Raw genomic sequence first — 17723 nt, 5'->3', positions numbered from 1 at the left:
GAGCCAACTGAACCAGTAAAAGATCATCGTGATCATCAACCACAAACAGACCTTGTGTAGGATAAAATGCTCAGGGCACACAGACACAAAGAAGCACGAGGCAATCCCTACATTTGGGTAGAGAGGATGGGATATAAATAGTTTAGGTGACTGGAGTGTTTCCATTCCCTATCCCATCCGAACAACAGGTGAATGACCTAGGGGAAAGGAGGAGGCCAGAAGGAAGCACATCCCTAGGTACAAAGACAGCTGTTAGGTCCCTACGTGGAAAGAATGGGTCCTAGGAAATACAGCATGGCCATCCCTCTTACACTGTGTCTTCCAAAGAGCAATTTTCCTTGATTAAAACACTAGAGCTGGAAAGGACCTAGAGATTTTATCTACTGTAATCCCTTCATTTTGCAAATATGAAAACTGGCCCAGTGAGGCAACTTGCTTAAAATCACACCACCAATTAGTGGTAAAACCGATTCTAGAACTCAAAACTCCTAAATTTAAATGCTACGCCACCAGCTCTACCGTCCACCCCAAAGCCACACACCATCCAGAATAACTGCTGAGCCCTGTATTAGAATATGCCTTTCAGACAAAAGTTCTAACCAGAGGCATTAAAAATTAGGAAAGTTCTGGTAAACATATTACCTGTGATGCTGCATGGCAGTAGGTCGTCTTTGAGAATCTAATGAAAATTATAGACCTTTTCACCAGAAAAATGTGAACACACATAGATTTTGCTCTGTGAGCTAGGACCTAGTCCATACTTAGTATCTTTAATAGTAACATAGATAAAAGAAAAACCCATAAGTTCACAACTGGCCCCAAAGATGTGGGTTAGCCATTGCCTTAGGGGATACAGCCTCTTTTAACCACAAGTATCTCTTCAGCATCTATCACGTGTTCAACACAGTGGAGGATGCAACAAAAACCAAACTGAGGGACTTCCCTGGTGGCGCAGTGGTTAAGAATCCACCTACCAATGCAGGGGACACAGGTTCGAGCCCTGGTCCGGGAAGATCCCACATGCCGCAGAGCAACTAAGCCCGTGCGCCACAACCACTGAGCCTGCACTCTAGAGCCCGTGAGCCACAACTACTGAAGCCTGCACTCCGCAACAAGAGAAGCCACTACAATGAGAAGCCCGCGCACCACAATGAAGAGTAGCCCCCGCTCGCCGCAACTAGAAAAAGCCTGAGTGCAGCAACAAAGACCCAACGCAGCCAAAAATAAATAAATAAATAAATAGATTAATTTAAAAAAAAAAACCCAAACTGAGTGAAGACAAATGTAGGATGACACTCAGGAGGAAACCACAGATAAAGAAATGTTAACTACTCATAAGCATACCAGAAAAGTTTTAGGGGTAATAGGGTTTTTTTTAACCTGACCATAAAAATAAAATCAAAACAAACAAGCCAACACTGATATTTTAAAAAGACAGAGCGAGAACACATAGGAAATAAGATAGGAATCTGAGGAAACTTCAAGGAAGAGCCACTAAACATGATCACAAGGTTGCGGGGCAAAGACCTTAGCGATTAAAAGGAACATAAACCCACTGAGAAGCAATTCAGTGAAGTTTCTATCAATGTCCAGGGCCCTTGACCCTCATCTTCCTTGACTCCAGTCCTCCTCCCCTCTCATTGTCACTGACCGTATATTTTCTGGGCCCTTCTCTCAAGAAGCAACCCTTCCTCAAGGTCTCTGCTTGGCTAACCCTTGCTTCTACCACTTTATATGAATGTTCTTCAAGGATCAGGCTCCTGCTCTCTCTGCTTTATAACTGCATCAATTCAAAGTTTTCAACAATCACCCCCAGGCCAGCAATTCCAAACTGACATCCTCAGCCTCACCTCTCACCTCGGAGCCAGTCTTGACCTTCCAAGGGCCTCAGTGAACATTTTCTTTTGAATGTACCATAATGACCTCATACCAAAAGCAAACCCATCGTCTTCTCTGCCCTGCCCCCATAACAACCAATTTTCTCTTTCAAATTGGTTACCCTCCTAACCTCCTAGGCTTCAAAATAAGATGCCTCCCTCCATATTCAGTGGTCGAGTCCTGTTCCTTCTTATATTTGGTCTAACTTGCCTCTCAAGCTTCTAATCTTTCACTCTTTGAAGCCACGTATTTAACTATCTTATGGATCCTCTTAAAGTACTGCTTTTACCATGTCTGTTACCCATCAGATCTCTCATTCACTCAGCATTTACTATGTGCCAGACACCATGCTAGGCTCTGGGACAGACACAAGGACTAAAGCTCACTCTGCTTTGAGGCGGCCCTGCCAGCTCATGAGTGCCAGTCAGTGTAACCGGAACAGAAGAGAGACTGTCTTAGGAAGTTTGGATTTCAGAGTCTGACAGATGAATTTGGCCTTGAAGGATAAATGGCTTGTGCTGAGAAGGAAAGTTCTCCAAACAGAAGCAATGGCAGGAGCAAAGGCACAGTGGCACACAGGCATCACTCCTCACCTCCTCTACCATCCAGTCAGACCATCGATCTAAACAGCCGAACAAAAAGGCTCAGTATCGCTTATGTACCTGTGATTATACTGTTCCTTGTTATTAAAGTTCTTTCCTCTCTGCATGCCAGACCCTACACTTAGCACAAGGCCAGCTCAAGTGCCACTTCTTCTACCTAGGCTTCTTTGATAATCTCAATCATCAAGATCTGAAATCCCAGATCTCTGTGACATCACGATTTAGTACTGCAGCATTCTACACTTACTCCATTTACATGCTAACAGTCCCAGCTAGAAAGAAGTTGAAAGCAAGCCCTACTAACTTACTTCCTACTTCCCTATGTTTAATTTATACTTAAAATCTTCCTGTATTGCCTAGCAAAGGATCAAGCACAGAGTCCATATTCATTGATCTTGCTGGAAGCAATTAGGTTACATTTATCAGTCAACAGACTTCAAAAATGTATATCCTTTGATTCATCACCTTTCTTAAGGAAAGCAGAAGTTCAAACATTTATGTACAAATATTCATCATTGTCCTTTATAATAGGAAAAATTGGGAACAAGCTTCTGCCAACAAAAGGAGAATGTTTAAATAAATTATAAATGAAATATAGCCATTAAAAATTACATTTGAAGATTATGTAATAACATAAGAAAATGTTCATCATGTAACAACAGGGGAAAAAGCAGTAATCAAAATTATATCTAAAATAATATTTTAATTTTGTAACATATTCACAAAGAAAAAACTGGCAAGAAACACAACAAAATGTTATCAATGGTCATTTCTGGGTGGTAGAATTACAGTCAAGTTTTATTTTATTTTCTTATTTGTATTTTTTTGAACTTTCTAAACTCTTTCCAAAAATCATGCATTGCTTCTCTAATCAGAAAATAAAGGCACACCTATAAATGTTATCTATATCCATACATACATACATACATACATACACACACACATACCTGACTATTCTGGGAACACAACAGGGAAACAATTATTGATTGACATGATCAGAAAAAGAAGAAACTAGTTTAAAAATTAGCGTGAACCTTTTAGTTTAAAACAGAAATAATCTCTTGACAATAAGAACAAGTTACGATGGGGAATTTACTACCTGGTAAATGTCACATGGAAAAACCTAAGAAATGTTTTAAGTGTGATACTGAGGCAATGATCTGTTGAGATCCCTTTTCGGTTCTAAAAATCTACAACTCTAACTCTTGGGTTTTTTCTTTTAAAATTTTTGACCTTTTGGTCATATTTTTTAACACATTTAAGAAGCAACTTCCATATAAAAGGTTTAATATCTTTGAATTTATTAAAAAACAGACCTATTTTAATTACCAAATGAGATAAAATGATTTCTAAACTATATAAGATTATATAAACATACAGTATTCCTATGTCTGTGGTGTAATAATTGTTTTTCCCTGGTGAGTTCCTGGAGGAAAAGCACTATGTTCATTCACCTTTGTAATCTTTGCAGCCGAGCACGGTGCCTGGGCACACAATATGCTCTCCATAGACCTGTGTGAAATTGAATATGGAATGATATGCACACCTACCACATCCACTAATTGAGATATTGCAAGGCCAAACTTTATTTTTATTTTGTCATTCAGGTGTTCCACTGGACGAACCCATCTCTCGTAGTCTTGAAATAAATCCTTAAACAAACTATCTTCATGTTTGGCAACAAAGGATGGTTCAGCTAATCCTGTATAACAAATTTTTAAAAGTTAGTGGATTGGCTTCTCTCCCACCAAATACCTCTACTTTAAAAAAGTTTGGCATTACTAATGAACCAAAGTATTATTTAGGCTATTGTCAAAGGCGATTTTAAAATGAAGGAGATTTTAAAATGTTTGTGATCAATAAGGGACACTCTGGTTCAGATATACTTCTTAGTTAAATCAGATTATTCACATGGAAATATGCTGAATTCCGTAAGAAGCACTCAGTACTTAATACATAGTAATTTAAAATCTAAGTAACAAAAGCTTTTAAATTACCAGGGCTAGGGGGGTTGCTTGTCATAAAATTCCAAACCTAGAAAACAGATACATTAAAGTTTATTGATCAACTATAAATATAAAATAAACATGCTTTAATTTACATGCTTTTAATATACAAATATATAAATATTGAACAAATTATTCAGATTTGTCATACCTTTGTTTGCTATACATTTGTATACAATTACCTTAGGGCCTAAGACTAAAAAAGAAAAAGATAAAATTTAAAAAGTTTTAGATGCCATAAGCCAAAGACTGGTTAGATTTATGGATCACAGTTATGTTTACACTTCTAATAAGCTTAAGTAAGCCTCTTTAAAGAAATGAGTTTTCAGTGTTTTATGGACACTGGAGTCTCTTAAGGAAATGTGGAATGTGTGAAATTCAAGGATGACATTTACTCAAGACTCATGATTTTACAAAGAAAAAACATTTATTTAAAACAAAATGTCACTGGCTTATTTATCATGAAGTATATACATAGGGATTTAGAGTAGCTAGTGTTGGCCTTTCTCTAACCTAAAAGAAATGATTTAACAGAAAATTAGCACTTTCACAAAATCTTCTCTTTTTGTTGTGATAGACCATGTTTTCTATTTGGAGCTATTCCCTGATTTTCTTTCACTGCTTATTTCTTCATTAATAGAGCAGCTTATTTCTCAGAGTTTATGTCTTGCTTCCCTGGGCAATTTAAGATATTTGATTTAATCTATAAATATCATAGAGTTTGTGCCATGCCTCTGTAAAAGCCTCCTTATGCTGAAATGTGCAGCACTGGAGATATTTCAATTCAATTAGAATATTATATACTAGAGAAGCATTCTTTTTAATGTTCAAAAGCTGTTCATTTCAGAGGTTCAAGTTAAAATAGCATTATTGAACCATTTCTCCTATTCTGATCCTATTTTAAAATGGAAACAACAAAAGTTTAAGGTTGTTTAAAAGACAGAGATAACAAAATGTTTTTTTAACAGAATCTAAGGCAACTTTGCCTTAGGAAAAAAAATACTAACTTGAATTGCCACCTCAAATTTTGTTTGAAAGAAAGTAGATAGGGTATAAATAAATAAAATGATAAATTTATCTTAACATTCTACTTAACGAGAACGCTTAAGATACTGCCTTGTGGATACCTTCTTAGTACATCCAATATTAGAAATACCATTTTCTTAGCACAACTTTACAGAAAAGCCAGGTGCAAAGGTCAGTGGCATTTTAGCACAAAACCTTAATGGTGCACTCAAATTCTACTTAGAGGTCATGTTTCTTTAGCTGGCTCTAAATGTTTTAAGTTTATACTGCTCATAAACCTCAAAATATTAAAAGGGAGATGATCCAATACATTCCCTCACTTCACAAATGAGGATATATGACCAGAAAGGCCAGTGCTACAGAGCTCATCAGTGGCAGAGCTCTGAAGGCCTCCCCTCTACCTTTTGCTCTTTCCACCCTAAAATCTTCCACCTTGTGACAATTTTCTAAAAGAGCTTAATATCACATGCCGAGACCTCAAGCCCACACCAGTGTTTGTTCATTCATTCATTCAACAAATATTTAACAGAATGTGCCTTGTATCAGGCACCATGCCAAATGCTGGAAATACACTGGTAATCAAAGACAGCATCCACATTTACAGCCCAGTAGTAAGGACTGGCTCCGAAAATGTGATACTGTATATAAACTAAATTCTATAGAAACTGAATCAAACTAAAAAATTATTTTTTAAAAGTTGTTGTGAGGACTTCTCTGGTGGTGCAGTGGTTAAGAATCCGCCTGACAATTCAGGGGACAAAGGTTCAGGCCCTGGTCCAAGAAGATCCCACATGCCATGGAGCAACTAAGCCTGTGTGCCACAACTACTGAGCCTGCACTCTAGAGTCCACTCTAGAGCCCACAACTACTGAGCTCGCATGCCACAACTACTGAAGCGCACACGCCTGGAGCCCGTGCTCCGCGACAAGAGAAGCCACTACAATAAGAAGCCCGCACACCACAAGGAAGAGTAGCCCCTGCTCGCCGCAACTAGAGAAAGCCCACACACAGCAGTGAAGACCCAATGCAGCCAAAAATAAATAAATTTATATATATAAAAAAAAGTTCTGAATAGTTAACGTGTGCTCATCCTACTCAAAATAAATACTTTAAATCAATCACTTTCAACCTAGGTTCCTTGGAATCCAGGGGAATTTATACTATACTGTTCTCATTTATATCATACTGTTCTGCATTATTTTTCAATTATGTCACATAAGTCTTGGGTCACCAAAGAAACCAATGTCCTGGAACGTAGGAATCATTTCTTTAGTTTGGCATTCCTAAAGTATAATACTTAGTATTGATCACAGTAGTTACTTAAGAGTAGTTTTTCTTCCCTCACTACTTAAAGAGGGAAGCAGGGGAGACTGGTTCAAGATGGCGGAGTAGAAGGACGTGCTCTCACTCCCTCCTGCGAGAGCACCGGAATCACAACTAACTGCTGAACAATCATCAACAGGAAGACAGAACTCACCAAAAAAGATAACCCACGTCCAAAGACAAAGGAGAAGCCACAACGAGATGGTAGGAGGGGTGCAATCACAATAAAATCAAATCCCATAACTGCTGGGTGGGTGACTCACAAAATAGAGAACACTTACACCACAGAAGTCCACCCACTGGAGTGAAGGTTCTGAGCCCCATGTCAGGCTTCCCAACCTGGAGGTCCAGCAATGGGAGGAGGAATTCCTAGAGAATCAGACTTTGAAGGCTAGCAGGATTTGATGGCAGGACTTCAACAGGACAGGGGGAAACAGAGACTCCACTCTTGGAGGGCACACACAAAGGAGTGTGCACATCGGGACCCAGGAGAAGGAGCAGTGACCCCATAGGACACTGAACCAGACCTACCTGCTGGTGTTAGAGGGTCTCCCGCGGTGGGGGGGTGGGGGTGGCTGTGGCTCACCGTGAAGACAAGGACACTGGCAGCAGAAGTTCTGGGAAATACTCCTTGGCGTGAGCCCTCCCAGAGTCTGCCATTAGCCCCACCAAAGAGCCTGGGTAGGCTCCAGTGTTGGGTCGCCTCAGGCCAAACAACCAACAGGGAGGGAACCCAGCCCCACCCATCAGCAGACAAGCAGATTAAAGTTTTACTGAGCTCTGCCCACCAGAGCAACAGCCAGCTCTACCCACCACCAGTCCCTCCCATCAGAAAATTTGCACAAGCCTCTTAGATAGCTTCATCCACCAGAGGGCAGACAGCAAAAGCAAAAACAACTACAATCCTGCAGACTGTGAAAAAAAACCACATTCACAGAAAAATAGACAAGATGAAAACGCAGACGGCCATGTACCAGATTAAGGAACAAGACAAAACCCCAGAAAAACAACTAAATGAAGTGGAGATAGGCAACCTTCCAGAAAAAGAATTCAGAATAATGATAGTGAAGATGATCCAGGACCTGGGAAATAGAATGGAGGCAAAGATCGAGAAGATGCAAGAAATGTTTAACAAAGACCTAGAAGAATTAAAGAACAAACAAACAGAGATGAACAATACAATAACTGAAATGAAAACTACACTAGAAGGAATCAATAGCAGAATAACTGAGGCAGAAGAATGGATAAGTGAACTGGAAGACAGAATGGTGGAATTCACTGCTGTGGAAAAGAATAAAGAAAAAAGAATGAAAAGAAATGAGGACAGCCTAAGAGACCTCTGGGACAACATTAAACGCAACAACATTCGCATTATAGTGATCTCAGAAGGAGAAGAGAGAGAGAAAGGACCCGAGAAAATATTTGAAGAGATTAAAGTCGAAAATTTCCCTAACATGGGGAAGGAAATAGCCACCCAAGTCCAGGAAGTGCAGAGAGTCCCATACAGGATAAACCCAAGGAGAAACACGCCGAGACACATAGTAATCAAATTGGCAAAAGTTACAGACAAAGAAAAATTACTGAAAGCAGCAAGGGAAAAACGACAAATAACACACAAGGGAACTCCCATAAGGTTAACAGCTGATTTCTCAGCAGAAACTCTACAAGCCAGAAGGAAGTGGCATGGTATACTTAAAGTGATGAAAGGGAAGAAACTACAACCAAGATTACTCTACCAGGCAAGGATCTCATTCAGATTCGATGCACAAATCAAAAGCTTTACAGACAAGCAAAAGCTAAGAGAATTCAGCACCACCAAAAGCTAAGAGAAATCAGCACCACCAAAGCTCTACAACAAATGCTAAAGGAGCTTCTCTAAGTGGGAAACACAAGAGAAGAAAAGGACCTACAAAAACAAACCCAAAACAATCCAGAAAATGGTCATAGGAACATACATATCGATAATTACCTTGAAAGTGAATGGATTAAATGCTCCAACCAAAAGACACAGGCTTGCTGAATGGATACAAAAACAACACCCATATATATGTTCTCTACAAGAGACCCACTTCAGACCTAGGGACACATACAGAATGAAAGTGAGGGGATGGAGAAAGATATTCCATGCAAATGGAAATCAAAAGAAAGCTGGAGTAGCAATACTCATATCAGATAAAATAGACTTTAAAATAAAGAATGTTACAAGAGACAAGGAAGGACACTACATAATGATCAAGGGATCACTCCAAGAAGAAGATATAACAATTATAAATATATATGCACCCACCATAGGAGAACCTCAATACATAAGGCAACTGCTAACAGCTATAAAAGAGGAAATCAACAGTAACACAATAATAGTGGAGGACTTTAACACCTCACTTACACCAATGGACAGATCATCCAAACAGAAAATTAATAAGGAAAAACAAGCTTTAAATGACACAATAGACCAGACAGATTTAATTGATATTTATAGGACATTCCATCCAAAAACAGTAGATTACACTTTCTTCTCAAGTGCGCGTCGAACATTCTCCAGGATAGATCACATCTTGGGTCACAAATCAAGCCTTAGTGAATTTAAGAAAATTGAAATCATATCAAGCAACTTTTCTGACCACAATGCTATGAGATTAGAAATCAATTACAGGGAAAAAAACGTAAAAAACACAAACACATGGAGGCTAAACAATACGTTACTAAATAACCAAGAGATCACTGAAGAAATCAAAGAGGAAATAAAAAAAATACCTAGAGACAAATGACAATGAAAACACGACGATCCAAAACCTATGGGATGCAGCAAAAGCAGTTCTAAGAGGGAAGTTTATAGCAGTACAATCCTACCTCAAGAAACAACAAACATCTCAAATAAACCATCTAACCTTACACCTAAAGGAACTAGAGAAAGAAGAACAAACAAAACCTAAAGTTAGTAGAAGGAAAGAAACCATAAAGATCAGAGCAGAAATAAATGAAATAGAAACAAAGAAAACAATAGCAAAGATCAATAAAACTAAAAGCTGGTTCTTTGAGAAGATAAACAAAATTGATAAGCCATTAGCCAGACTCATCAAGAAAAAGAGGGAGAGGACTCAAATCAATAAAATCAGAAATGAAAAAGGAGAAGTTACAACAGACACCGCAGAAATACAAAACATCCTAAGAGACTACTACAAGCAACTCTATGCCAATAAAATGGACAACCTGGAAGAAATGGACAAATTCTTAGAAAGGTATAACCTTCCAAGACTGAATCAGGAAGAAACAGAAAATATCAACAGACCAATCACAAGTAATGAAATTGAAACTGTGATTAAAAATCTTCCAACAAACAAAAGTCCAGGACCAGATGGCTTCACAGGTGAATTCTATCAAACATTTAGAGAAGAGCTAACACCCATCCTTCTCAAACTCTTCCAAAAAATTGCAGAGGAAGGAATACTCCCAAACTCATTCTATGAGGCCACCATCACCCTGATACCAAAACCAGACAAAGACACTACAAAAAAAGAAAATTACAGACCAATATCACTGATGAATATAGATGCAAAAATCTTCAACAAAATACTAGCAAACAGAATTCAACAACATATTAAAAGGTTCATATACCATGATCAAGTGGGATTTATCCCAGGGATGTAAGGATTCTTCAGTATATGCAAATCAATCAATGTGATACACCATATTAACAAATTGAAGAATAAAAACCATACGATCATCTCAAGAGATGCAGAAAAAGCTTTTGACAAAATTCAACACCCATTTATGATAAAAACTCTCCAGAAAGTGGGCATAGAGGGAACCTACCTCAACATAATAAAGGCCATATATTGCAAACCCACAGCAAACATCATTCTCAATGGTGAAAAACTGAAAGCATTTCCTCTAAGATCAGGAACGAGACAAGGATGTCCACTCTCACCACTATTATTCAACATAGTTTTGGAAGTCCTAGTCATGGCAATCAGAGAAGAATAAGAAATAAAAGGAATACAAATTGGAAAAGAAGAAGTAAAACTGTCACTGTTTGCAGATGACATGATACTATACACAGAGAATCCTAAAGATGCCACCAGAGAGATTAACCAAGATGGTGGAGTAGAAGGACGTGCTCTCACTCCCTCTTGCGAGAGCACCAGAATCACAACTGGCTGCTGGACAATCATTGACAGGAAGACCCTGGACTTCACCAAGGAGGACACCCCACGTCCAAGGAAAGAGGAGAAGCCACAGTGAGACGGTAGGAGGGGCGCAATCAGAGTAAAATCAAATCCCATAACTGCTGGGTGGGTGACTCACAGACTGGCGAACACTTATACCACAGAAGTCCACCCACTGGAGTGAAGGTTCTGAGCCCCACCTCAGGCTTCCCAACCTGGGGGTCCGGCAAAGGGAGGAGGAATTCCTAGAGAATCAGACTTTGAAGTCTAGTGGGAATTGATTGCAGGACTGTGACAGGACTGGGGGAAACAGAGACCCCACTCTTGGAGGGCACACACAAAGTAATGTGTGCATCGGGACCCAGGGGAAGGAGCAGTGACCCTGGGGGAGACTGAACCAGACGTACCTGCTGGTGTTGGGGGGTCTCCTGCAGAGGCGAGTGGTGGCTCTGTTTCACCGTGGGGATAAGGACACTGGCAGCAGAGGTCCTGGGAAGTTCTCCTTGGCGTGAGCCCTCCCAGAGTCTGCCATTAACCCCACCAAAGAGCACGGGTAGGCTCCAGTGTTGGGTTGCCTCAGGCAAAACAACCAACAGGGAGGGAACCCAGCCCCACCCATCAAAAGTCAAGTGGATTAAGGTTTCACTGGGCTCTGATCGCCACAGCAACAGGGAGGGAACCCAGCCCCACCCATCAACAGTCAAGTGGATTAAGGTTTTACTGAGCTCTGACCACCACAGCAACAGTCAGCTCTACCCACCACCAGAGCCTCCCATCAAGCCTCTTAGATAGCCTCAACCACCAGAGGGCAGACAACAGAAGCAAGAAAAACTACAATCCTGCAGCCTGTGGACCAAAAACCACAGTTACAGAAAGACAGAGAAGATGAAAAGGCAGAGGGCTATGTACCAGATGAAGGAACAAGAAAAAACCCCAGAAAAACAACTAAATGAAGTGGAGATAGGCAACCTTCCAGAAAAAGAATTCAGAATAATGATGGTGAAGATGATCCAGGACCTCGGAATAAGAATGGAGGCAAAGATTGAGAAGATGCAAGAAATGATTAACAAAGACCTAGAAGAATTAAAGAACAAACAAACAGAGATGACCAATACAATAACTGAAATGAAAACTACACTAGAAGGAATCAATAGCAGAATAACTGAGGCAGAAGAACGGATAAGTGACCTGGAAGACAGAATGGTGGAATTCACTGCTGCGGAACAGACTAAAGAAAAAAGACTAAAAAGAAATGAAGACAGCCTAAGAGACCTCTGGGACAACATTAAACGCAACAACATTCGCATTATAGGGGTCCCAGAAGGAGAAGAGAGAGAGAAAGGACCAGAGAAAATATTTGAAGAGATTATAATCGAAAACTTCCCTAACATGGGAAAGGAAATAGCCACCCAAGTCCAGGAAGCACAGAGAGTCCCATACAGAATAAACCCAAGGAGAAACACGCCGAGACACATAGTAATCAAAGTGGCAAAAATTAAAGACAAAGAAAAATTATTGAAAGCAGCAAGGGAAAAACGACAAATAACATACAAGGGAACCCCCATAAGGTTAACAGCTGATTTCTCAGCAGAAACTCTGCAAGCCAGAAGGGAGTGGCATGAAATACTTAAAGTGATGAAAGGGAAGAACCTACAACCAAGATTACTCTACCCAGCAAGGATCTCATTTAGATTTGATGGAGAAATCAAAAGCTTTACAGACAAGCAAAAGCTAAGAGAATTCAGCACCACCAAACCAGCTCTACAACAAATGCTAAAGGAACTTCTCTAAGTGGGAAACACAAGAGAAGAAAAGGACCTACAAAAACAAACCCAAAACAATTAAGAAAATGGTCATAGGAACATACATATCGATAATTACCTTAAACGTGAATGGATTAAATGCCCCAACCAAAAGACATAGACTGGCTGAATGGATACAAAAACAAGACCCATATATATGCTGTCTACAAGAGACCCACTTCAGACCTAGGGACACATACAGACTGAAAGTGAGGGGATGGAAAAAGATATTCCATGCAAATGGAAATCAAAAGAAAGCTGGGGCTTCCCTGGTGGCGCAGTGGTTGAGAATCTGCCTGCTAATGCAGGGGACACGGGTTCGAGCCCTGGTCTGGGAAGATCCCACATGCCACGGAGCAGCTGGGCCCGTGAGCCACAACTACTGAGCCTGCGCATCTGGAGCCTGTGCCCCGCAACGGGAGGGGTCGCAATAGTGAAAGGCCCGCGCACCGCGATGAAGAGCGGTCCCCGCACCGCGATGAAGAGTGGCCCCCACTTGCCGCAACTAGAGAAAGCCCTCGCACGAACCGAAGACCCAACACAGCCAAAAATAAATAAATAAATAAATAAAGTAGCTATAAAATTAAAAAAAAAAAAAAAAAAAAAAGAAAGCTGGAGTAGCTATACTCATATCAGATAAAATAGACTTTAAAATAAAGAATGTTACAAGAGACAAGGAAGGACACTACATAATGATCCAGGGATCAATCCAAGAAGAAGATATAACAATTATAAATATATATGCACCCAACATAGGAGCACCTCAATACATAAGGCAACTGCTAACAGCTATAAAAGAGGAAATCGACAGTAACACAATAATAGTGGGGGACTTTAACACCTCACTTACACCAATGGACAGATCATCCAAAATGAAAATAAATAAGGAAACAGAAGCTTTAAATGACACAATAGACCAGATAGATTTAATTGATATATATAGGACATTCCATCCAAAAACGGCAGATTACACGTTCTTCTCAAGTGCACACGGAACATTCTCCAGGATAGATCACATCTTGGGTCACAAATCAAGCCTCAGTAAATTTAAGAAAATTGAAATCATATCAAGCATCTTTTCTGACCACAACGCTATGAGATTAGAAATGAATCACAGGGAAAAAAACGTAAAAAAGACAAACACATGGAGGCTAAACAATACGTTACTAAATAACCAAGAGATCACTGAAGGAATCAAACAGGAAATAAAAAAATACCTAGAGACAAATGACAATGAAAACACGATGACCCAAAACCTATGGGATGCAGCAAAAGCGGTTCTAAGAGGGAAGTTTATAGCTATACAAGCCTACCTAAAGAAACAAGAAAAATCTCAAGTAAACAATCTAACTTTACACCTAAAGAAACTAGAGAAAGAAGAACAAACAAAACCCAAAGTTAGCAGAAGGAAAGAAATCATAAAGATCAGAGCAGAAATAAATGAAATAGAAACAAAGAAAACAATAGCAAAGATCAATAAAACTAAAAGTTGGTTCTTTGAGAAGATAAACAAAATTGATAAGCCATTAGCCAGACTCATCAAGAAAAAGAGGGAGAGGACTCAAATCAATAAAATCAGAAATGAAAAAGGAGAAGTTACAACAGACACTGCAGAAATACAAAACATCCTAAGAGACTACTACAAGCAACTTTATGCCAATAAAATGGACAACCTGGAAGAAATGGACAAATTCTTAGAAAGGTATAACCTTCCAAGACTGAATCAGGAAGAAACAGAAAATATCAACAGACCAATCACAAGTAATGAAATTGAAACTGTGATTAAAAATCTTCCAACAAACAAAAGTCCAGGACCAGATGGCTTCACAGGTGAATTCTATCAAACATTTAGAGAAGAGCTAACACCCATCCTTCTCAAACTCTTCCAAAAAATTGCAGAGGAAGGAACTCTCCCAAACTCATTCTATGAGGCCACCATCACCCTGATACCAAAACCAGACAAAGACACTACAAAAAAAAGAAAATTACAGACCAATATCACTGATGAATATAGATGCAAAAATCCTCAACAAAATACTAGCAAACAGAATCCAACAACACATTAAAAGGATCATACACCACGATCAAGTGGGATTTATCCCAGGGATGCAAGGATTCTTCAATATACGCAAATCAATCAATGTGATACACCGTATTAACAAATTGAAGAATAAAAACCATATGATCATCTCAATAGATGCAGAAAAAGCTTTTGACAAAATTCAACACCCATTTATGATAAAAACTCTCCAGAAAGTGGGCATAGAGGGAACCTACCTCAACATAATAAAGGCCATATATGACAAACCCACAGCAAACATCATTCTCAATGGTGAAAAACTGAAAGCATTTCCTCTAAGATCAGGAACGAGACAAGGATGTCCACTCTCACCACTATTATTCAACATAGTTCTGGAAGTCCTAGCCACGGCAATCAGAGAAGAAAAAGAAATAAAAGGAATACAAATTGGAAAAGAAGAAGTAAAACTGTCACTGTTTGCGGATGACATGATACTATACATAGAGAATCCTAAAACTGCCACCAGAAAACTGCTAGAGCTAATTAATGAATATGGTAAAGTTGCAGGTTACAAAATTAATGCACAGAAATCTCTTGCATTCCTATACACTAATGATGAAAAATCTGAAAGAGAAATTATGGAAACACTCCCATTTACCATTGCAACAAAAAGAATAAAATACCTAGGAATAAACCTACCTAGGGAGGCAAAAGACCTGTATGCAGAAAACTATAAGACACTGATGAAAGAAATTAAAGATGATACCAACAGATGGAGAGATATACCATGTTCTTGGATTGGAAGAATCAACATTGTGAAAATGAGTATACTACCCAAAGCAATCTACAGATTCAATGCAATCCCTATCAAATTACCAATGGCATTTTTTACGGAGCTAGAACAAATCATCTTAAAATTTGTATGGAGACACAAAAGACCCCGAATAGCCAAAGCAGTCTTGAGGCAAAAAAATGGAGCTGGAGGAATCAGACTCCCTGACTTCAGACTATACTACAAAGCTACAGTAATCAAGACAATATGGTACTGGCACAAAAACAGAAACATAGATCAATGGAACAAGATAGAAAGCCCAGAGATTAACCCACGCACCTATGGTCAACTAATCTATGACAAAGGAGGCAAAGATATACAATGGAGAAAAGACAGTCTCTTCAATAAGTGGTGCTGGGAAAACTGGACAGCCACATGTAAAAGAATGAAATTAGAATACTCCCTAACACCATACACAAAAATAAACTCAAAATGGATTAGAGACCTAAATATAAGACTGGACACTATAAAACTCTTAGAGGAAAACATAGGAAGAACACTCTTTGACATAAATCACAGCAAGATCTTTTTCGATCCACCTCCTAGAGTAATGGAAATAAAAACAAAAATAAACAAGTGGGACCTAATGAAACTTCAAAGCTTTTGCACAGCAAAGGAAACCATAAACAAGACGAAAAGACAACCCTCAGAATGGGAGAAAATATTTGCAAATGAATCAACGGACAAAGGATTAATCTCCAAAATATATAAACAGCTCATTCAGCTCAATATCAAAGAAACAAACACCCCAATCCAAAAATGGGCAGAAGACCTAAATAGACATTTCTCCAAAGAAGACATACAGACGGCCACGAAGCACATGAAAAGATGCTCAACATCACTAATTATTAGAGAAATGCAAATCAAAACTACAATGAGGTATCACCTCACTCCTGTTAGAATGGGCATCATCAGAAAATCTACAAACAACAAATGCTGGAGAGGGTGTGGAGAAAAGGGAACCCTCTTGCACTGTTGGTGGGAATGTAAATTGATACAGCCACTATGGAGAACAATATGGAGGTTCCTTAAAAAACTAAAAATAGAATTACCATATGACCCAGCAATCCCACTACTGGGCATATACCCAGAGAAAACCGTAATTCAAAAAGACACGTGCACCCGAATGTTCATTGCAGCACTATTTACAATAGCCAGGTCATGGAAGCAACCTAAATGCCCATCAACAGACGAATGGATAAAGAAGTTGTGGTACATATATACGATGGAATATTATTCAGCCATAAAAAGGAACGAAATTGAGTCATTTGTTGAGAAGTGGATGGATCTAGAGACTGTCATACAGAGTGAAGTAAGTCAGAAAGAGAAAAACAAATATCGTATGTTAATGCATGTATGTGGAACGTAGAAAAATGGTACAGATGAGCCAGTTTGCAGGGCAGAAGTTGAGACACAGATGTAGAGAATGGACATATGGACACCAAGGGGGGAAAACTGCGATGAGGTGGGGATGGTGATGTGCTGAATTGGGCGATTGGGATTGACATGTATACACTGATGTGTATAAAACTGATGCCTAATAAGAACCTGCAGTATAAAAAAACAAACAAAACAACTAATACTAAACTTTCATTGGGTTATTTTTATGGAAATATGTTAATATAAATGTTTCAGACATTACATGAAATTTCTAAAAATCTTATATTTGTATTTGTATGGAAATATGTATGGAAATATGTTAATATAAATGTTTCAGACATTACATGAAATTTCTAAAAATCTTGTATTTGTATGGAAATATGTATGAAAATATGTTAATATAAATGTTTCAGACATTACATGAAATTTCTAAAAATCTTATATTTGTATTTGTATGGAAATATGTATGGAAATATGTTAATATAAATGTTTCAGACATTACAGGAAACTTCTAAAAATCTTATATGTTCTGGTATAATGTTATAAGTAATAATCCTAGTTATTACTTTAAAATGTATATCTCAGAAATAACTAATTTTCTTGTCAACTGCATTATTATGAACTTTCATCAAATCTTTAACCATGGTCATTTTTAAGTCTTTTGTCATTTACAGACAGTTCTGGGTGT

General features: G+C 38.7%; 1 protein-coding gene across 4 annotated transcripts in view; it reads right to left on the bottom strand.

Moving 5' to 3' along the window:
- The window catches only part of CHRNA5 (cholinergic receptor nicotinic alpha 5 subunit), a 62347-nt gene that overhangs the window by 9210 nt on the left and 35414 nt on the right, over positions 1 to 17723 (bottom strand). For 2 of the 4 annotated variants that reach the window (XM_057543747.1, XM_007173432.2), the window contains exon 2: positions 4031 to 4182. The exons of 1 other annotated variant lie outside the window; for it this stretch is intronic. In XM_057543747.1, coding sequence (XP_057399730.1) covers positions 4031 to 4182 — 152 coding nt within the window. Of the gene's footprint in view, positions 1 to 4030; positions 4183 to 4477; positions 4515 to 17723 lie in introns of all 4 variants that reach the window. One more of the 4 variants, XM_007173433.3, reaches the window with a different exon arrangement.

The sequence above is a fragment of the Balaenoptera acutorostrata genome, chromosome 3 (assembly GCF_949987535.1).
Source record: "Balaenoptera acutorostrata chromosome 3, mBalAcu1.1, whole genome shotgun sequence".
NCBI classification, from domain to species: domain Eukaryota; kingdom Metazoa; phylum Chordata; class Mammalia; order Artiodactyla; family Balaenopteridae; genus Balaenoptera; species Balaenoptera acutorostrata.
The sequence above is the reverse complement of the archived record's forward strand: the minus strand, read 5'-3'. Positions and strand labels throughout refer to the sequence as shown.